General features: G+C 38.6%; 1 protein-coding gene across 1 annotated transcript in view; it reads right to left on the reverse strand.

Annotated features, from left to right (window-relative positions):
• Lama2 (laminin subunit alpha 2) overlaps positions 1 to 23,432 on the reverse strand; it is a 470,233-nt gene that overhangs the window by 412,202 nt on the left and 34,599 nt on the right. The window contains exon 5 of the mRNA XM_032895270.1: positions 10,048 to 10,290. Within this exon, the coding sequence (XP_032751161.1) occupies positions 10,048 to 10,290 (243 nt within the window). The remainder of the gene's footprint in view (positions 1 to 10,047; positions 10,291 to 23,432) is intronic.

Below are 23,432 nucleotides of genomic sequence, written 5' to 3' on the forward strand. Positions count from 1 at the left end.
GTATTTAAATCGCTTCCAGATCCTTTGTTTCATTTTCAAGTATACTTGGGCAATAAATATTATCTTTCCTGTGTGAGACTGATTAACAGACATGGACACACCTTCAGGTTTTCCCAGCAAGAGACAGTTGGCTAGCATTTAGCTATCCACAGTGTTACCCAAGTCCTTGGGACCAATGGAAGCACATTTAGAAGATGGCTAACTGGACCTGAGGGTTTTGTTTATGGAATTCACCATCAGAAGATCCAGACCTGATATTAATGTTTAACATTAGTCACTTCATGACCTCAAACATCCCTTAGCCTCTATCCGTAGAAATGAGAATGGTAAAATATCAGCTTCCGGTGTCTCTAAGACTTTGATGAGACTTGATGGAAAAACGGATGACAAAAGACTTTAGAAGTCACAAAGTAAATTCATGGGAATGGGTGGTGCAAAAAAATCAGTGATGACAAGCATGATCATCATCTACCAGCCTTCTTCCATGGTTTCCTGGGAGTCACATTTTAACTGGGAGCCTTTAGGATTGTCCTGGTAATGTTGCCTAGAATTGAGGAACCATAGCAAAGCCCGTGCGACCTGTCATTCCTGCAATGGTTTGTTGGCTCAGCAACTGAAAATTGATTTTAAATGTTACAAGATGCGTGAGCACTCAGAAGCAAAAGTGCACAGCGGTTGAAAGCAAGACATGTAACAAGCGGTCACTGAAAAGAGAGAGGTAGAATGGCAAGGGGTGGGGACTCCCAGCAGATATCCCAGAAAATGCTACATACACAGGAAGGTTTCTAGTTCTCCAAAATTGGCATGGGCATTAAAATCAGATGCAAATACTACATGGTTTCTACCACCCTGGAAATGTTAGTTAACTTCTGTATGCCACCGTCTTCTCTGTTGTAAATGAAGATGATTCTTTTATGGATGTTTTGATGTCCACAGGTAATTGAAACAATAGCCCCAAAGCTTTGTATTAAAAAATCTCAAAATTAATTAATAAGTTTCAAATTGTGAATTGACATTAATTATTACTGCAATGATAAGACATCATACCACAGTGCTCCATCCAGGGGTTGTACTTTGTTCCTGCCCATTGCTCACTAAATAAACATGTCTTTCAACGTCACTGTGGTTGTTGTATCTGCAGAGTTTATATTAAAAAGACCCTTAACATAAATAAATAATGACCTGGGACACAGGAGTCATGGTGTTGATGATTCTAGCACAGCATGCCTTCAGAAGTGATCTATTCCATTGTTTGTTGTTGATCTTACCCTGCCTATTGATACATTACACTTATTAGAGTCGTGTGCTTATAGTAGAAGCCATAATATGCATATGATTTCAGCACTCTTAATGGATTCACACATTCACTGGGAGCCCTGAGCTGATCCTGACCCTCTTGCATACAAGCAAAGTGCACGAGACTGCTATATGTGAGTTTATACTTATAAATCCCTTAGATAAGATCTGCCATCAAAGTGGTATGCTATAATTACAAGAATTATTAATATCTCCTGGACCTGAGCTAATGTCCCATCAACACTTGAGGTCGTCTTCTATGCTTTTTGGGAGTTCATTCTTCATGGATATAAAGTTGTTTGCTTCGCTTCTTTCTTCTATACTGTTTTACAGTCCCTGATGCACTCTAAAATTACTCCATAGAACAGTACTACATGGTCCTGCTTCTGGGATGCTCCCTGCTCTCCATCCAGGACAGTTTATCTAAGACAGGGGATGAGCTATAGTAACCAAGAAAATGAGAGACTCTTCAGTCATGTTTTACAGGGTACATGGAAGCATTGCACACATATTGTTACTTATCTCTGTTCCATTGTTGCTTGCTGGCAGAACTACATCGGCTACAACACGTGAAGTGAGAGCATGTAGTCAGTACCACTGCGCTGCAGACCTACCATAGTCCTGTCCAGGCTGGAAGGGATCAGGTTTCCTGTTTCCTTTCCGTGGATGCTGGCATATTCACCTCCATAACGGCTCCCTTGGATATTAGTGTTGTCTCCTTAAGATTCCACTCTTTCCTGCCGGTTCCTCTGCTCATCTTTATTTGCAAAGATACTGCATGAATTTAAGAAGCCCCTTTGTGAAAATGTGGTACATCTACACATTGGGGCACTACTCAGCTATCAAAAACAATGACTTCATGAAATTCATAGGCAAATGGATGGAAGTAGAAAATATCATCCTGAGTAACCAAATCAGAGAAACACACACATGGTATGCATTCACTGATAAGCAGATATTAGCCCAAAAGCTCGAATCAGCCAAGATACAATCCACAGACCACAGGAAGCTCAAGAAGAAGGATGATCAAAGTGCAGATGCTGTGCTCCTCCTTAAAAGGGGAAAAAATATTCATAGGAGGGGATATGGAGGCAGAGATTGGAGCAGCGACTGAAGGAATGGCCATTCAGAGCCTGGCCCACATGTGCCCCATATATACTAGTCACTAAGACTAGATAGGATGGATGAAGCTGAGAAGTGCATGCTGACAGGAAACAGATAGAGATGTCTCCTGAGAGACACAGCCAGAGCATGTCAAATACAGAGGGGAATGCTAGCAGCAAACCACTGAGCTGAGAATGTGGTCCTCATTGGGGGTGGGGAACTAGAGAAAGGATTGAAAGAACTGAAGGGGCTTGCAACCCCATAAGAACAACAATGCCAACCAACCACAGCTCCCAGGGACTAAACCACTACTCAAAGACTACACATGGTTAGACCCATGGCTCCAGCAGCGTATGTAGCAGAGGATGGTCTTTTTGGCCACCAATGGGAGGAGAAGCCCTTGGTCCTGCCAAGACCCCCAGTGCAGGGAATGTTGGGGGGGTGCAAGGGGAGTGATTGGGGAGGAGAACACCCTTATTGAAGAAGGAGAGGGGGATGGGATAGGGGGCTTACAGCTGGGAAACTGGGAAAGAGAATAACATTTGAAATATAAATAAAAAATATCCAATAAAAAGCACCTCCAACCTATTTTTAAAGCTAGGTTTTTGGATACATTTTATGTTAAACATATTTTTACCAAATAAAGGAAGAAAGTTTTTTTCTCTTCAGAAGGAGGAGAAGGAGGAGGAGAGGGGGAGGGGAGAAGGAGGAGGAAGAAGAGGAGGAAGAAGAAGAAGAAGAAGAAGAAGAAGAAGAAGAAGAAGAAGAAGAAGAAGAAGAAGAAGAAGAAGAAGAAGAAGAAGAAGAAGAAGAAGAAGAAGCACCTGTTGCTATTTTCTATGTACACCATATCTAATGTGTATATATTAAAGATCAATGGACTAGCAAAAGAAAGGAAGAATCCAGTCTCACTAACTTTATTCTTATCAGAAAGGTGCATTTTGAAGCATAAGAAATAAAAAAACTTAAATGAATGAAATATAATATCCACGTGTGTAACACTTTATAAACTAAATAACTTCAAGTACTCTGTGTTTTTCATAGTGTATGATAATCTTCAGGGCACAGTGTTAGTTCCATGTTATATGCAGTTCAAGAGCCTGATGCTTGTTATTGTAATGATTATGTATTGGGAAAGATATATAGCAACTGTAAGTAATTATTTACTTCAATCTCTGTTTCTAACAGATAGGAATCGGTAATGTCCTCCTGCTTCTTCCTGAGGGAGCAATTCCAAGGTTCACATAGAAGGGAGAGCTTCCTCATTTCCATGTGCTCATTTTTATAGAAGTTCACATGAAATCATACTAGGCCATAACAGTGTTACATCAAAAGAGAAGCTCCGAAACAGTTTTTAACATGCTGTGTTTGTGTCTTCTCTCCCTTGTCATTTTCAATTCTAAGGATCATCATAGTTATCAGGTGATGAAAAGAAAATGAAAAGTATTCTGTCTCACTATATAAAATTCTGTCATACCAGAAATCAAAATACTATCAGAGCTATAAATATGGCTTTCCAAAAGAAGTGTCTTCAAGAATTAATGACGGTGTCTGTGGGGATTTTTTATATCAGATTGCCAGGCTTCAAAAGTAAACTCAAAGGGAATCTAAATTCCATTGAGATGCACTCCTGTGGGGTGGGAAGGGTTGTATTAATAAGGAAGGAAGATCACTTGTAAATAACTTAAGGTCTCTATATGAGGAAGTTGATGCGACATCACCATGGAAACCATGCATAAGTCAGTTATTTGGTCTAGCATCTATCAAAATACATTAAAAGCAATCCTAGCCACAGGACAAGAAAATTTCATGTGAGTAAAAAAACATTGATTACGATTTTGACTTTAGAATCCCTTAAGCATTGCCATCCACACAGTCATTCTCCTCAACACTGTCAACGTAATTCCTCTCTGCTGCGCCTCCCCAAACATCAATAACTGAGTACACGGTCCAGGCTATTCACTCAGCTTCAAAGCACCCAGAGACTCCACTCACTAAATCATACTAGGTTTCCTGAGGGCAATATGCTTATTGTCTCTCTTCAGGTACAAAATTACCAACATTCTTTCCTTAAGTAACACATTACTCTGTTCTTCTCCAGGGACTGAGGAAGCCAGATTTGTCCGAAAAGGAAGCCAGGAAGCAGAGTCTTCAGGATCAGAGGCACATGTTTAAAATATGCTTCCCATGCCCCTGCCAGATGTATTAAATAAATGAGAGGCTCATTCCCTAAAAAACACACTCTTAAGGAAGCGATTTATGGGGTTTACAAGTAAATCAGACTTCTCAGGGATAAGTCCATTGGCAGCCAGGGTGAGCAGTTCTCAGGAGCTTCCAATAGCAGCTACTTTGTGCAGATGCAACACTCACGGTAGCAGAGTTGCTCTCTGCAGCTCGCTGGGGAGGCATGTCTACATATGGGTGCCCATTACAGCTTTCTCCTGTGGCTAGAGGCGCAACCTAATGGAGGCTCCCTGTGGTCTGCTGCCTTATAGCCTACAACTCCTATTACTGAATTCCAGATTATTCTCTCTGACTAAAGGAAAGCAAATTCCTGCTGAATCCTCTCAGCACTGATGATACAAAATTACTTTTTCTAAAATTAAACTCTAAAGGCTTTTTCTCAATGCCCCCCATGTTTTTCATCCGGGATAACAACACAGGGGTTATCCCCCCAAGGTCATCCATCCCCCCACCATGCCAAGCCCTAATGCTTGATGTACAAACTTTATCATAGCTCACAGGGAGCTACTCTGCTCCCTTGGGATTCAAACCCAGCATGAAGAGCTAATCTCTTTCTTGGTAGTAGTTGAAACTTGTTATCTTGGGAACTTAGTGCAACCCTCAAGTTCCCTCATAGTGAAGCTACATGGTAAACATTTTTTGATCTCTCGAAACTCATGTAGAGTGTGCTGAGAAAATTCAGAGAAGGTAGTGAGTCAGATGCTGGACCAATGAGGTCTGAGAAAAGAGTGGGCATGATGCAGCCAAGAGGAAAGAGGTCAAAGTAAGCACTGTGCAGTGATGATTCCAACAGAGGCAGTAGCCAGCACACATTCTGGGCACAGATGCCAGACTAAGGACCTAGCCTTTACAGGATCAATGCTGAATTGACCTAGTTATCTTTTAACCCAACAATGGTGTATTATCTACCTGAAACAACAAATTAGAATAGCTTGATGGTTTTGATGTGTCTTTAAATGTCTCCAAAAAGTGACAGTGTAATAAACCTACACTCATTGAATTGGACACTCATCATGAAGAGATGATTTTCTATTTATATTCTACTATTAAACCTAAAATAAGTTATATCAGTGCATTATAGTTAAGATGTTCTTATTTCATTGGGTCTTCTTTTCATTGATGGGCTTTAAAATAATCCTTTTCTTAGTTATGACTTAATTTTATACTTAAAGGATATTATGATGGTCTAAATAAAATGATCATTCCATGCTTAGTCAAAAATAGGTACTTCAGATTGTGGTGGATATTTAGTTAGACACTGCTGCCCTTAATAAAAAGTTATCTAGAAGCATAATTTTATGAATGAATAAAAATGTATAAAATATATATTGACTTAAATAAGAGGAGCAAGAGAAAGCTGTTTCTTCCATGATAGTCTTCCCCCAAACCAGGTCAACTTAATTTTTAGACATTAGGCTAGTCCAAACTGAATAACAGTCTACAAAATATTTTTTCCAACAGATCTTAAAATTGTCACAGATTAGAGATTTTGAAAGGAGTACGATCATAAATTTAATGCTTTCTCCAAACTGTATCGAAGAAGAGAAATACAGACACTGATGGAAAAAATAAACAATATCTGAACAAAGTCACTACTTTGGTTCATAATCATGTAACAATGAAGGTTGGCTATTTCACAAACTCATTGTGTAAGACATCGTCTGTATCAATAGCAGTGTGAGAATATCTCATGAGTCTCTATTCCTTATAATCATGTAAATTTAATACAAGTCCAAAATGGAAAACTACATATATGACTTTGATTCTGTTTCTAGTAAGTTAAATAACCAGAACCAACACGTCCAATGACAAATACCAACCAAACGACAAAATACAGAAGAACATCTACTTAAAGCCATTTACGTGCTATAAGAGGATAGAAATGAATGTCCAGAGATGCCTTGGTACAATGTGACAAATCTAAGCCTGCGATGCTTTCCCAAAGACATGGCTGAGCAAACTAAGAATTGCTTTAGACAACCCTGCTGTAATAAGACAGGAAAAGTTAGATTCTGAAATTTAAAGGGATTGGGATTTAGTAAATCCCATGTATATCAGTTTGAACTCCAAAGACAGGCACCCAAGGAATGAGTGTAACTGGGATTAGCGCAGCTGTGGTCAGGTTCCTCCAGAGCTTTACTCGGAATGTCCCAGGAACTCAAATCTGTAAACTGTTTAAAAAGGATCCAGGATGCTATGGCATGGCAGGAACATCAGAAAATTCCCACAGGATAATCATATCCCAGTTCTTCAATTAGGTCCACAAACACTCTTCAAATATAAATTTGCTATTCAAAGTAATCGGGCATACATGGACATGGACGATGTAAAATAGCACCAGCTAGTATTTGGTCAACCAAATACAAAGGTCGGTCATTAGTTTTCAAACAAAAATTTCAAATAATTATAACTTTATACTATGGGAAATAAAGACACAATACTGAGAGTATATATATATATATATATATATATATATGTATGTATGTATGTATGTATCATATGTCTACATGAGTCTGAATAGAAGGCAGAGGGCATCAGATCGCTTGACGCTGGAGTTGCAGTCAGCTATGGGCTGACCCAGGTGCTGGGAGTTGAACTTACCTCTTGTATAAGAACAGTCTGTTCTCTTAACCACAGACACATCTCTCCAGCTCCATAAAGTAAATGTTTGATAGATATAAAATTCCAATGAAAAGTTAGTAACCCTAAACTTCTACTGGAAAATGAACCAGAGAAATTTTAGAAATTAAAAATGATCCTAAACAAAATTAGAGGTTTATAAACAGTTTCAACAGTTTTTCCATAGCTCTGGGAAGAATTTAATACACTAAAAATATGCCATAGCAAAATATTCATACTAATATACAAAAGGAAAAAGGGACAAAAGGTAGATAAGTGACAGACACAGGTGTAAGTAACAAGCATGGTCTAATTTGTTTTTAATTGGGATTGCAGAAGAAAGACTGAAAGAAACAATTCTTGTGGAACTACACACTCATTGAGTTATTTCTTGAACCAACGAAAAACATCACTTTGTAGATGTGTAAAACAAAATGATATCGGAATCTCATCAAGAAATTGATATAACCAAGTGCAGCACTTCCCAACAGAGCCAGGCAAGGTCAAAGGTGCCCTAATGGTGGAAGCCAGTGGCTTGTCATGCACACCTACTGCACACTCAGGATGTGAGGAGTGCAACTAACCAAATTCTAATACGATTTGAAAAAGCACAGATTTGATTTAAATAACTGCAAATGGCTATTGCCTTTTGAAGCATGTATTTGGAGCATCAAACCCATACTACTGCAGTACAAAGGCCAACATGAACACCTTTAAGGAAATCAAAGAAAAGACACCTTGAGGAACAGTTTGGGTAGTTCTGTTCTCTACAGAAACAATGGAGCTCAGAAAACAATTAAATATGCAAAGACTAAATGAATACGCTCTTTTTTCCTTCCAAAGCATGGGGTTGAGTTGAATTCTAACTCAGTGTTAGACCTGGAGTTGGGAGTGCAGAAGGAAGAATGGGATTTGATAGACACAAGGGCTTCCGTAAACAAATAGTTCTGTCTGCCTAAAGCATGGGATGAAAGAAATGGGTTTATTTTCTAGAAACACAGATGACCCTTGGGAACATGTTATGGATCTAGATGTTAGCATATATGTGATCAACTTGTTTCTGGGGACAGTGAAGTGAAAGTGATATCTTCTAAAGACTAGCCCCGACCATCAATACAGAGTTGGTCAATCGACTTTACATTTCCAAATTGGCTTTTTACTTGTTTTGTACATCATCTGCATCTCCATAACCATAAACGTTACTTTTTAACATGGAATTTGAGTACTGTTTCGAATTGTAGAATTGAATTGCCAAAGAAGAGTCTGGTCACCTTATGTCAAAGGCTAAACTTCTTTCTCAGAGGTAATTAGAAGCAATCTAGATTGGCTACAATCCTTTGAATAATAAGATCGGAATGTGAGTTTTCTGGAAGCTTGTATACAAGTCCTTGGATATTGGACTGGGGAGAGAATATTAGAAAGGGCGTACAGACCATGTCCCACAAAGGAATATTTCTGTTTTGATCTTGTGGTGCTGAAAAAAAATGCCATGCATTCAATAGAAAGATCCTTTCAATCTGGATCTTTTTCCAGGGTAGTGACATATAGGACAATTCCTTCCTGTGAAGCCTAATAGCCTTAGCTTCAGTCCTCTGCCAGCCCATGGCACAATGAGAACCAATGAGCATTCTGCAGCAGACTGTGTTGGTGGGTGTGAAATTGCAGTGTTGGTTGTAGAAGATTGTGCTTCCACATCGCAGGTCTCTAAGTCATTTACCTGTGTCTCCAGCTGAGGTCACATATCCACACTGTTTTAGTTTTGATGGCATGTTCATCAAATTGCAGGAGCCAACTCTGTGTCGTAAAGTGGAATTAAATATGTTTGCTTAAGCCAGACTGGTGGAATTGCTCTGAGCATATGTAAGGTAGGTTACAGAAAGCTGTGATGTCTGGAAGGTTGGTCCATTAAATTCATTAGCCAGTTAATGATATTTTTACCTTGTGATAGATGCTTTAAGATATAAGCCCATGGGTAGCTTTATGTGCAATACATTGTTTGATCATACTCACATGTTCATTTGCTCAAAAGCAAATACATTAATTATCTCCAGGGTTCCTAACTTATGAACTAAGGCACAGAGAATTTAAGCAACTGGACTGAAAACAGACAACTAGCATCAGGTCATGCCTTGGATCCAAGGCTTAAAGCTAATGAATAAAAACTAGAATATTATCTCCAGAACCAAAAACAAAACAAAAACAAAAGAGCAACCGCTCTTGAATTATATATGCATGCATATAATTAAGAGCTTAAGCACCTGTATGTGACCATCCAGGAAGACTTCACCCAGAGAGCACATCATGCCTTGGCCCTCCATGGTGAAAGCAGAAATGCATACAAAACCTGACATGATTTCTTTTTATATGGTTTATGTTTTTGCCTTGTTTGGGGTTTATTGTTGTTGTTTAGTTCGTTGTTTTCCTTTTTCTTTACAAAGCCCTTCTTTGTCTCTATTCTGAGACTGCGTTTGCGCACTGTAGAGCTTTCATTAGGTTTCTAGCCTCCAGCAACTGTCATTATTGGAAAAGTCTCTTTAGTAGTGAAATTTATCTCTGGCTTCAAAGCCAAACCCATTTCCTCATCTCTGATCTTTGAGAGAAGAGACACATGAAGGCATTTAACATTCTAATCACCGCAGGTTTTCTTTTTTTTTCCCTAATAACACATTTAAATTGACTTCTGTTAAATTCCATTTTAAAACCTCGCTGATATTAATTACTGACACATTCATGTCTTTATGACAGAGCTATTTTACAGTACTCGATGTGGCTTCTCCATCTTACCTCTCCATTTTCTAAAGGGTGGATCTTGGAATAAAATGAAGTGCAGATGACCTCATCGTCTTTGGCATAGGATGGTGGCCCAGTGCGGGGATAGATATTGTAGAGGGTCAGGCACTCCGTGTCTGTCACCGCGTGATACTGCCAGGGTTTGTACTCCTCGTTGTCCAGGGAACGCTCCAAAATCCAGTTTCCAGGCCGAGGGGAATTGGCTGCTTTCACAATTACGTAGGCAATCTGGAACACCTGTTGGTGGGTGACAACAGCACAGTCCTGAGTTCCGAGGTGCCCTCTCTCAGTCATGCCAAACAGAAAGGTGGCTACTATCGAGTTTCAGGTGTAACTCAATTGTGTTCTGTAAAAATGGTTTTAGTATTGCATAGTCACGTTTGGCTGAGACAAGCTGTTTTATTTTGACAACCATGACTGAAAGCAATATTTAAGTCTCCCTCAGATTTCTGGTGTGATCAAAGACCAATCATAGTCTCTTAGCCAACCCAAGCTATTTAGTATTGAGAAAGATAATATGCATATATATATATATATATATATATATATATATATATATATATGAAGATGGCTTTCAGATACTGTACAAACTAAAACCAGGACATAACAGGTGTAGAACTATAAGTCTTTTAAGTTAGGATAGATGGTAGAGTGCTTTATTTAATTGACAAAATTGATGGGTGGGGTGTTAAGTATATCTTCTACGTTAGAAATTGCAGAGCAGTAATAGCTGTGTTCAACTTATGTATGCAAGAAAAGAGCCTTTTAATTGGGCATAAAGAGGGAAATGTTGTCGGTTGCTGTTTGCATTTTCTGCTTCCTCAAGAGGGCTTCCACAATGAGGAGTAAATCACCTACTCAAGTGATGTGAGGTGAAATCTTAATTGGTCGGCTAAGGCTAGAGCCTGTGAATGGACAGTGGAAGGAAAAGGCAGAGCTGAAAGCTTTAAAGAAGGGAGAGAAGAGGGAGAAGAGGAGGGATGGAGGACAGAGGGAGAAGATAGAAGAAGTCGTAGAAGACGGAGCAGACCCAGGTGGCCTGGAGGAGCGGCGAGTAGCTAGGGATCTTATAGCTGGGGAATAGAGTAGTGTAAGTTATGTTGGCCCAACCTAGGTGCACAGTTTGTGTTTGCATCACTTGAGTTTTGTGTTCTTTGCATGGGAAATTGGGGTTGGAGATTTACAGTTATAAATCTGGCTGGCATAAAAGAAAAAAAGAGTAGACTTGAGTCCTCCAGCAACTCAGTAGAGCATTGTTTCACCCAGTTATCTAAGGTCTCTTATGGCATCAGCATGCAAAACACTGAACACCAATTTTCTCACCTTAGAGTCAAGAAATAATGTACTAAAAACAAAACATGCTTATTGAAATCCACTTCATCCTCAAAAATGGAGACCTCATATGCAACATCTAAAGCAGCATAGCACTTCAGGGGCACATTCCTGTGCTCAAATTATGGGTCCAGCATGACTGAAAACCTAGGAAGATAATCTTTTCCTAGCTGTAGCTTCATTTTCTATGAACTAAGATCAAATGTAAGTGTACCCACAAGACACCACTGGACTAAATGGAGTATTATACACAGAACACCCGGAAAAGCACTTGGCAGTAGATATCTAATAGATGTGGGGTCTTCTGCATCCCCACATAGAAAATAGGAAGTTTAAATTCCAATGGTATAGAGACAAGTGATTGAAACCACAACATATTAAGTGGGCAATTCTGTGCTTTCTCTTTACAAACAGTAAAAACCTGCAATGTCAGAGAAGGAGGGAAGAAACATCATTGCTATAATTTGAGAGAGTAAACTCAGCAAACAGAGGACAATGATACCTTCGAATCGCCATGCAGTTTAGTGGAGAGAGAGAGAGAGAGAGAGAGAGAGAGAGAGAGAGAGAGAGAGAGAGAGAGAGAGAGAGAGGAAGAGGAGAAAGAGGAGGAGGAGAGGAAGAGAGGAGAGGAGAATAGAGAGGAAAGGAGAAAGAGAACATCTAAATATTTGTAACAATGTGTATGTGCCTGCAATGCAATCTGAAAGTCTAAAATAATAATGTCCAGATATTATAAAGTGACTTTTTTGTTGTCTCCTAGACAGAAATATAGATAAAACCTAGATTAAAAAACAGCATTTGCTTAGAATAGAAATTATAAGCCATGAAGAGTAACAATAAAGCAAGAAGATAACATATAGATTAGTAGATCCTATACCTATAGAGAGATCTTGACAGCTTTAAGGTCTGAATGAAGTGGTCACTAGAGGGGATGACCCAAGTGATGGTTCCATCCAACAATGTCCTACTGTGTCATAGGAACTAAGAAAGTAATATTCTAGAGAAACTGTCTTAGCTATTGGAATTCCATGAATTCATGTACAGTATCCGTGTGACAATTTAGATAATTTTAAAATATGGAAACTTGATATAGAAGGGACAATATGGACACAGTTGTTTCTGGAAGATGTTTCCTTGAATGTGGACACATCATGTATTGTGAGATAAAAACAATTCCTTAAATGATTGAATTTAGAGCTAGCATTTACTGGTTACGCCAAGTTGTGGGAAAGCCTAAAATGTTGAATTCTTTCTGCTGGTAAATCACAGTTGCTTAACCATTTAAAACCTTCACTTTCTTGAGGACAACAGATTAAACCAAGAAAGATAAGAAAGATCCAAGATGTCTACTCTGTTCTGAGAGGCCTTGTGTCATTCTGTTCTAATGAGAGCACATAGATGGCAAGTATTCTATTTGTGAGTTCTCTCCTCTCTCTCTCTCTCTCTCTCTCTCTTGTGTGTGTGTGTGTGTGTGTGTGTGTGTGTGTAGATTCTGGAACTCTTTTTTGACTCTTCTCTACCCAATTCAGTAAGGCAGAAATCTTTCACTGAACCCAGAGCTTGCCAATATGGCTAATCTGGGGGGAGCCAATTTGCTCTAGGGTTGTTCTGTATCTGCTTCAAAATTCTGAAATTATTAGCAGACTCTAATATCCACCCGGGTTGAACTTCAGTCCTCACAACTGCACACAGGTGTTAACTGCTCAGCAATCTCAGAGCACCCAGGTTTATATGAACTGTAATGTCAGGGACACACACATCTATGTATACACATGTAAATATCTGAAAATGTTCATGACCACGTTAAAGCCATTTACTTTAAGAATGAGGAATCAAGGAGAGGTAGAACATGAAGATGATTTCTTTATCCCTGTACCCTGTTATTTTGCTAGTTTAACACAGATGTCTTTCTTACCAACAAAGCTTTTGTTATTACTATTTTATGGTTGCACAACTTAGACAAAGAGCCTCTCACACACCAGAGGAACACAGTACCATGGGGCGAGTCTCTAGCCTTAGTTTGTTCTAACTTTCCCTGGCTTGCTTAGAACTTGTGATCCTTCTACCTCAACTTGAAAGTAGGGACTATACTTAAACTAGCTTCCTATGAATCGGGTGGATCATACCCCATTAGCCACAGTATTTGCTGTTTCCAAAATTTTAGGCACTGCCCTTAAGGAATTATCTCCATTTAAGTAGATCTTACTCAACAAACTGTCACATGGATTCCTTATGAGGAAATTTGTTAAAGAATATGCCAACTGATCCCTCATGAGGAATATAAAGGGAAACTGGACTGTACCATACAGTTATGAAATAGTCTCCTTGTAGTTGTCTGTATTCCCAAAGCAACCCTGGTAAGCTTTAAAACAATAAGAAAAGGGAACACCTAAATTGTGACAGCGCAGAGGACTAGGTTCCAGCTATTACATCTTTAAAATTGGGGTAGTTTTTACTACCATATTTTGAGATAGTACATATTTAGCATTTATTACATGTAGCAGAATAATCAAAGTCACCATAGTGTCTGTGGTTCTTCTGTTGGTTTAGCCCTGGTGATTTCTGTTTCCAACAGCTTAAATCCTAGTCAACACAAGGGCATACATGACTTAGTTGGAAGCAAGGCATCCATTTCTCTCTTGATGATCTTTTTCAGCCTTGCTGGCCTAAGGAAAGTAAATAAAACCCTTTAGCATTCCACCTCTTAGGATTTCTTTTCCAATGACAACCCAAGGAAGAGATTGTGAGATAATGAGTCCCCACACAGTGGCTACTCCTTAGATTAGCAGACCTGCTGCTTGTATATTTGAGTTGGTATCTTTTCTTCTAGGAAAAAATGTACAGAGATTTTTTTAAAGATATACAAAAATAAAAGATAGTGAAACATGTTAAGAGAACATAGTTAGTCCATAAGAAAAATAAGGACACACTGGGGTTATAGATAAGGAAGTTGGTTTAGCAAGCAGCCCAGCAAGCAGATAGAGGAACAGGCCAACTTCTCTTGGGGATGTGACATAGATTTATGACTCCAGAGCATCTGTGTTGTTCCTACAATAATCGATGAAAACTTTTTAAACAAAGTATCGTGGAGCCTCATTCCATAATTCAGTAGAACAGCCAGCATTAGGTGCCACAGAAAAGCAGTTACTGCTTTTTACATTATCAAAAGAGTGCCATTTCAAAACAATACCCTTCTTTCATTTGTTTTCTAAGGATTCCTCTACATCACATGCAACATTAATTAAATTTGTTGGCATGTACTATTATGAATAAACTCCTTAAAGTGTTGCTAAATAGCATTATTGAAAGACACAATGAATAGAGGCCTTCTTTGAAGGCCTCAGAAAGTGAATGTGAAGATTTTAAGAGATTTTCTAAGTATTCCACATTTTCAATGCCTCAAACAGAATAGCTCTTTAACGTTGTCTATGCTGTTTTCATTAACTGTCTCTTGTGTTTTCCATATTTAGACTCTCTAAAATCAGTAGCATTTATACCTTATTCATGATAAATACAAGTAAAATTTTTTACAGTGCAAAGGTGCAGCAAGGAAAGTGAGCATCTCGTTGTAAGAGCTACTAAGATCACTAGGCTTCAATGACCATATACTAATGTGATATGCAAATGCTTTTTTTCATTTATTGGTTGGTTATTGTTCTTGTTTCACTTGTTCTTTTGGTGAGAAGGTATTTTTTAAAAATTTAGTGCCTGTAAAAAATTCAAAATCAATTTAAAAATAACAACAAAAAACTGAAATGTTACTGGAACAAAGGGAACTTTCTAGTCCCAAGGATGCTTACTGCTCATTCACATGTATGCAATTATGCAATTACCTCAACTGTGGTAGTGTTGAACTAGATGTTCTGTCTCTAGTAAGTGGTCTAATTGGGGTTTTGAAAGTGGAGTGTTCATTTAGAATGTAATTGGAGAAAGGGGTTCTGCTGAAGGATCTTTCCATAAAAGATCTTTCCACAAAAGATACTTTTCCATGCTGTGGATAAAATAATGTGATGTTGTATAACACTGCCTCAAGTAAGGAACCTGGGAGCTTGGAGTACTTCAAGTTCTTCTGCAGTGAGGGTTATTTGCATTCTCACAAACTATGAAGTCTGGCTGGTTTTCAGAACCAACTAATAGAAGTGTTGCTGCATGCTCTAACATTGGTTTCTGGAACATTTAGGATTCTCCTTTCTCCAAATACCTTGATTGTCAGAAGGATGCTACCAAAAACATATTGTGTTTTGGGTAGTTGAGAGATTTTGAGTGTCTTTGGTATACAGTTAGAAGGTGCAGGGCAAGGAATGTAAAGACGGCTTAACAGTTAAGAGTGCCTGTTGTGTAATCAGGACCAGTGTCCTCATCCTAGTAACTCACAAAACAACCCAGGAATCAAGCAAACGCTGGAAGAGGAGCTTGACACCCTCTTCTGACTTCCACATACATGAACCTACACCCCTAACACACACCACACATGTACATATAAAACACATGCATACATGTATATACATAAGCATACACACATGCACATGCATACTGTGCACACACATGTGTATAAACACATACACTCACATAATGCAATCGTGCACACTCATGCACATGTTCACACACACAATTGCATTCACAAGTGAGTACACAAACACACTCATGAACACACATACACATGCAGGCACTCACAAGCAAATGTATAAGTGTGTTACATTTTTTCCTAAAATGCAACAGGATGAATGTAATTCCTTACAAATGAAACAGGGCCTTCTCTTTAAACTCTTCACAAAGGGCAAACAAATGGATGAAGGCCAGTGGCTTTAAGTAGCAGTGCCCTCAGGGAGAACTCGACCCAACTCCCTCCCCTCTGAGTCCCCTTCCGTTGTTGCTTATGAGGCTAGCCGGTGGATTTCTGTCTTACGTTGTGTACTACCTCCTTCCCTGCACGATGTCCACTTGGGAACCATAGGCAGTAGTTGCCAGCAGGAATGCTTGCAGTATTTTAATAACTGCTTTTGACCATGCTATGGATTTTAACATTTCTCACAGATGCAACAAAATCTCAACATTACAAAAACTGTATTTTGAAAGCCCAATTGTATTCTTTGCTTTGAAATGGTCCATGATCCAAATTGTGTCATTTGGCCATCTTGTTTGAAAGCGATGAGAGTGATCTATTGTCCAAACCAGAAAAGACTGTCCAGAGTATGAATGTTCAAGCTAGGGAGGAATTTGAGATGTTCATAGCGGTATCTATGTTTCTTTGCTTGAGTCAATGGACATAACTCATGTGGCTATTTAGTTGATTTCATCTACAACTACTAAAGAAAAATTAAGAAACAAAACAAAATTCCAATAACAGCAAAGAGTTCAATGAGGAGAGCTTGATCTGTTTTTCTGGAAGATTCATGACTATTGCTGAAGGAAAGCAGAGGTTATAGCCCAGTGAACAACTCAGTCTGAATGTGGCTGTTGTGACAGCCCAGGGCCTTGTACACAGGGCCCTGACAGAAGCTGAAGCTTGGCATAGGCTGAGGGGAGGAACCTCCACACATCTTTGTACAAGGAAGTTATTCGTAATAATTCCCATCTGTGGCACATAGGACCAGGTTCTTATTCTATACAAATGCCGGAGTTATCTAAGAAAAACTATACCACATTTCTCTTTAAAAAAGATGTTAATATGTATGTGCTGATAATGAGATTAAGATGAAATTAAAACATAAGTCAGACACCAAGTTTAAAGGGTTTTAAATGAGCTTTTAAACTTAAAAACAACGAAAAATATTAACCTAAAACCGTCCGCAGTCATTACACTCTATGTGAGTTTTATGTCTATTTATCTATTTATTTCATCCAGGAAAGACAGAATGATACACAGGGGCCTTCAGAGGAATATACTGGCCCATGCGTTCAGTCTTTCAGAAGATTCATTTCAAGTAATTCCATGTACTAAAATGATTTGTAACTGTCACTCAGTTATATAAAGGTGGGCCACTTTACCCCACCCTACCCCCTCCCACAAATACATTAGCACTGCTGAACAGGGATTGATAGAAGTTGCAGGTAAGCAGATGAACCCCTCTGCCTCTGGGTAAGATGTTCTGCCAGGTCACAGGAGGAACAGGGACACTTTGCTCCCAATTAAAACACATTTCTGAAATGCTCATATTACCCTCATGGAATTAATACGTTTGAAAATGAGTGGTTCCAGCACCTAAGGTTTTCTTAAGAAACAATGATCTGACTGGATGGCTAACAATAATCCTATGAAGAGAAAATTTGCAATTACTTGTTGAAATTGGATTTTTTTTTATCATAGGTTTAAAACAATGGTTAACTTTTCAACAGTCTGGAGGGACTTTTTTTTTGTCTCATTCGACCAGAAGGAAAATCTTTACCTCTGGCTCAAAGAAATTAGTTATTTTCCCTTTCTCTTCATTGATATACAATCAACATATACTTGCATACAATAATATGCAATTCTATTTACTTCACTCGAAATACTAGATAGATTTCCTCCAGAGAAGGACAGGCTTATCATAAAGTTAACTTCTACAACATTAAAACCAGAATAGCCAAGAAGACACCAAATTCGAAGTGTAGAGGGATACACCTTAAAATGACAAGAGTCTACATGGGATGTGTCACCACAGTTCATGGCTTGCTGTTTCTTATCATGAGGGAGAATGTATTTTAATCTATAGTTACTTGTACCCACCGATGACCATTGATATCCCCAAAATGGAGACAACTAGACATTCTTACAATATGTTAGAATTATGGCTGGCCACCTATAAAACAGTCATGCTGAAACAGATAAGTCTACTAGAGGAAATCTAAGCTGGGCTATTGTCAGGTCCTCCAGTGGTATACAAACTTTAGTACAGGAGACAGTAAAAGGGAAATGCTAGGACCTCCATCAGACGAATCACTAGAATCCTCAATTAGATAAAGGAATTTCAAGTAACCTAAAAAATACTTTACAGATCAAGAGAGATTTGAAAGATTTAGCCAAATAAATGCAATGTGTGTCCTCATATGCATTAGGATGAAACTAGTCAGCCATTCAGAAAGAAACCATAAGCAAGCACAAGTCTTAATAGCAACAAAAGATAGGTATTAATATTCATCAAGTAGTAATCTTTAGGCACGATGATGATTTTACTCACCAAGCGAAACAATCACCTAGAGAGAGATGTACCAGAGGTTGCTTCTGAAGAACCTTGGGGTTCGGTCAGTGTAGGGTGTGGTTTCGTTTAGAACCAGCATAGGTGGGGGTGCTGACAAAACGGCTCACTGGATCAGTGTGCTTACTGTGCAAGTCTGTGGGCCTGAATTAAAATGCCTAGCACCCTCACAAAAGCCAGGCATGACCTCAAGCAGAAGTGATTCCCTGGTTAGTCAGCCTAGTTGACACCATAAGCTTGAAGTTCCCTGAAAAACCTACCTCAAGGAAATAAGGGAAGCAGACAGAGGAAGATACCTGCCTGGTCTCTTCTCCCCCCCGCCCCCACACAAATAAAAATAAAAATTAAAAAATTGACATGAAGGAAGCCATGAGTTAATTCTTATAAATGAGTGAACATTGAGTCCATTCACATCCATGCTATTTTTTACACTTTTGTGTATATTTGAATTCTTTTCACGACTAGAATAAAAGGCTTACTAATGTATCTCATTTTAATAAACAAATATTTCTTTTTAACAGAACAGTATTACCACTGGCAGTAATTTAGTGCTTGTTCCTAACGTGCAAATGTTTAATACATTTTCTTAATTACCGTGATAAATAGCTAGGCCCTTTCTGTGACTATACTCCATTCAGAGATCAAGAAACGTGTTTTAATAATTATCAAGTCCAATAGCACTGTTGGCCATAAGGTCTCAGTATTTTAGCCCAGACTCACTAAAACTACAGCAAGAGGAAGTAGACTCCAAATTGGATTGAGCACAGCCCTCCCTCTGCTTATTAACACATCTAGTCATCTATGCTTCGTTAAGTTGCTATTGTTTTTAACAATGTTGGCTGCAGGGGAAACCCAGGCAAGCATTTTTCTTGTGTTTAGCACTGCCCTTGACATTCCTCTCCCTTCACAAGGCTTCTTTCTCATTTGAGACAATCTCAAATGGTTTCAAAAGATTGACCTGCCTCCTGTGAGGAAGTCGTTGGCCCAGCATGTCGTTCTCATCAGCTACTGGTAAAAAGAGCAGGTGGGCTGAGCCCTCCACGGAGCAGCCAGTCCTCACAGTTCAGCCGTCAGAGAGTGCAATATTGGTGTGAATCACAGAAAATCAAAACTGTGACAGTTTAATACCTGCCTCCTGAAAATTATGCACTCTAGAGGAATATCCAGCCTTGCCTTGTGTTTCTCCACTTCTACAGTGAGCAGGATAAGGACAACCATCATGCTTTCCAATGGTAACATTTCCGAAGTCACTGAAGTTCAAAGCATTTGGGGAACAATGGGAAAGATGTATCGTGATGAGGAGAGTGAGAAATGGAGTTTTAGCAGTGCAGAATTAAAAAAAACAAAATCAAAGATGGCTGGAAACTCTGTGCTTTTGGTTCATGATTGCTTCCCTCAGGTCAGACACTCAAAACTTACCCAGTTTACCTACTGCAAATGAAGCAGCACCCGCCTTTATCAAATTTGTCTGTTTCTCTACCGTCATGTCTTTCTTTATGGTCATTGTAAAGTAAATGTTGTTCCTATCTGGAGCTTCTAGATCACAACTTCACCACACTTATATAACATCTCCAGAACCAGTGACCTTATTGGAAATTTTATTTTACTTTTTTCTACCTCCATCTTCTTTGAAATATCTACAGAATCTCATTATGCTTCTCTCTCCTCCAACTTTCTGAATCTTTCCCTTTAGAGAAAGGGGACATTCAATTTCTGGGCAGAGTGGCTCATACTTGTAATCTTAGCATTTAGGAACTGTAGTTCCAAGTGTCTACTTGTGAGCCTCCAACCATTCCTTAACATGGGTAATTTGTTTGTTTAAACAGGCATTTCTAGAAAAAGTCTGCCCTCAATTCCTTCTAAAGTCATACAAACTGTTATCTGTGGATTCTGGTTCTGGAATCATTAGCCACTCACCCCCAAAATTGTGTCAAAAGTTTAGAAGCAAAAATGACACATCTCTGGGAGAGTGTTTTCCTTGGCACTGAATTAAGTTTCGTTTCATATGTGAAAATTCAGACAGGAGCCATAATCCAGGAGCTTCCCAGCAAAGAAGACAACAGAGCAGATCAATATATATATATATATATATATATAGATAGATAGATAGATAGATAGATAGATAGATAGATAGATAGATAGATATAGAGATAGAGATAGAGATAGAGATAGAGATAGAGATAGAGATAGAGATAGAGATATATGCCGAGAAAACCACAAGTGGAAATAGAACACAGCAAGTCTTGCCTTATGTCTTATGACATGAAGTCAAGGCTCTAAAATTAGACCATACAGCAGACAGCTAAGAATTGGCCACAATTGTCAGTGAAGATCTACAAGAAAGATGAAAGGTTGAGAATTGGCTTTGAGAATACCTGGCTCTATGCAAGCAGTCACTGTAGGATGGGTATGGAGTTTATGCTCTAAACAGGGGTAGTCGCTGGAACTCACTTTACATGCATGTTCTATGGAGTAGATACCTCTATCCTTCTCCATTAATCATCTGACATTGCCAAGATCACACTGAAGGAAGGGGAGCCACATGACTCTTAAAATTTTCCAGAATTCTCCAAAACAATCCTTCTAATGTCTGGATAGGAAAGTGAAGTTTGAAGATAAGAGGGGGAAGAGGTCATAATTTCTATTGCAGATGTCATTGATATAGGCATAATGTATTATGTACATAAGGTATATAAATATAGTGAAATAACTTCAGGCCAAGCTTTCCTTGCTGAATGTAAATGAAATTACTTAAATATGAACAGGGTATATAGGGATGCTATTATTCTTGGTAAACAAGGGATCATTAAAATAAGGATTAGGGTGAGTCCCAAAATAATCAGTGTAGAAAGGACAGTTGTATCTGAAATAAAATCCACTTGGAAAAGGCTAAGCTCATTTTTGCTTTCCAAGGTACCAATTATAGAATCTGTATATGTATATTAAAGGCTCACCAAATGGTGTTTTAATTAGTTCACTAATGCATTTGTTTTGCAATTATTGGGTAACGCATCATTTACTGTGCCATCCTGTAACGTAGGTGTTGAAATACAGAGGTAAATTCAAAATCCTTCTCTCAGTGGAGTTATGTTTCAGAAAAACAAAGGGCATGCCAGAGCTGTGGGAGAATCAATTCACATGATTTTCAGAAGTCAGTGTGAATGCTTCTCATCAACACCACTCCCAGTGACATTTCGTGAGGTAATGTGCAATCAGCCACTGTAGGAATGGTTTCCTCATGGAGAATGGCTAACAATTTAACTCATGGCTTTGCTGTCCCTTAGAGAGCCAGTTGCTAAGCACTGGCCAACATGCTACTGTACTGACAAACATGGTCAGTAAGCATGTAAAGGAGTTTTAAGTAGAGTTTTCTCTAAAATAGTCACAAAACACTATTCTAAGAAGATGGCATTGAAGTAAAGACTTTAATGACACAGGGGACAAAACTATGTTTTAGCTTAGTGAGTAGCATTTGAGGACAAGTCACAGCAGGAATGGAAGTCTTGATGATGTAGGAATAAATATATTTTATCCCAAGAAATACCCTGTGATCAGAGTAAATTAGACTAAATGTGTAGTCAGAGATGATGCTGGATAGCGCCAGAACCAGGTCACAGGGACACACAGAAGGTAAGGGTGAAAATTTGGGTCTACACAGATTGAGATGCTACAAGGAGGCATGCATAGAGGATAACAGAATCCAGTTATATTTTAATTTATTTGGCTATTCTTGACTACTGGAGGGCAAGTTGGCAGCAGACAGGGATATGGAAATGAGTTAGATCTGCCCTGGTGAGAAGGGGATAGTGGTTTGGATTAGGAAGGGGTGGGTGATACAGATAGTGTCGGATACACTCATGATGTGTTATATAGGTAGTTTTTGAAGTATCTGTATGAGAAGCAGGAGGAAGAAATGATGCTTGGTGGTTATGTACAGAGGCTGAGACCCTACAGCAGGCTACTAAGGATGAACTCTGTGTAGAGTATTGAGGAATAAAGCTGAGACAAACTAGATGAGACATTTAAAATAAAGCTGCTCATTGGGAAATTGATGCAATATGTATTAAATGGGTCTTGTCCCAAAGGTAGTTTTTAAACTTTCTATTCATTGAGAATCTCTTCTGAATCTGGGCAATAGACATAACAACAATAATTCCTTTATGTAGCTCTGACAAATATACTTTGGGACACATTTGATATGCCTAGAGAAGGCTTACCTATACTAATCCTCATTGAAAATTAGCTGTGACAATCAGTGATTGCTTTATTTGTCTCCTAATTGATATATGAGATAAAAGTTATATAGTGACATAATCTTCAAAGGGAAGCTTTATATAGAATTGAAAAATGATCCACATTGAGTATATTTTTAAAAATTTTAACTGAGAAAGAAATTAAAATTGTGGTAGGTACTTATCAATTGGGGATAAACTTTGTCTATGTCTAGACTTCCATCTACACACCAATAGTCATTACAGTTACAGTTTATTTTGTTGGACTTGTTTTTTTTAAAAGATGGTACTAAATGGAGAATAAAGAAAATATGTTTTGCAAACACTACCTCAGAGTAAAAGGCTGGAAGTTTTTAAGCAAATGTACCAAAGAAACAAGCTGCTGTAGCCATTCTAACATCGAATAAAATTGACTTTAAACCAAAAGCTATCAAAAAAAGATAAGGAAGGACACTTCATACTCATCAAAGGAAAAATCAACCAAGATGAACTCTCCATTTGGAACATCTATACTCCAAATGCAACGGCACCCATATTCATAAAAGACACTTTACTAAAGCTCCAAGCATACATTGTACCACACACAATAATAGTGGGAGACTTCAACACCCCACACTCAGCAATGGACAGATCATGTAAT

Source organism: Rattus rattus, chromosome 2 (assembly GCF_011064425.1).
Source record: "Rattus rattus isolate New Zealand chromosome 2, Rrattus_CSIRO_v1, whole genome shotgun sequence".
NCBI classification, from domain to species: Eukaryota; Metazoa; Chordata; class Mammalia; order Rodentia; family Muridae; genus Rattus; species Rattus rattus.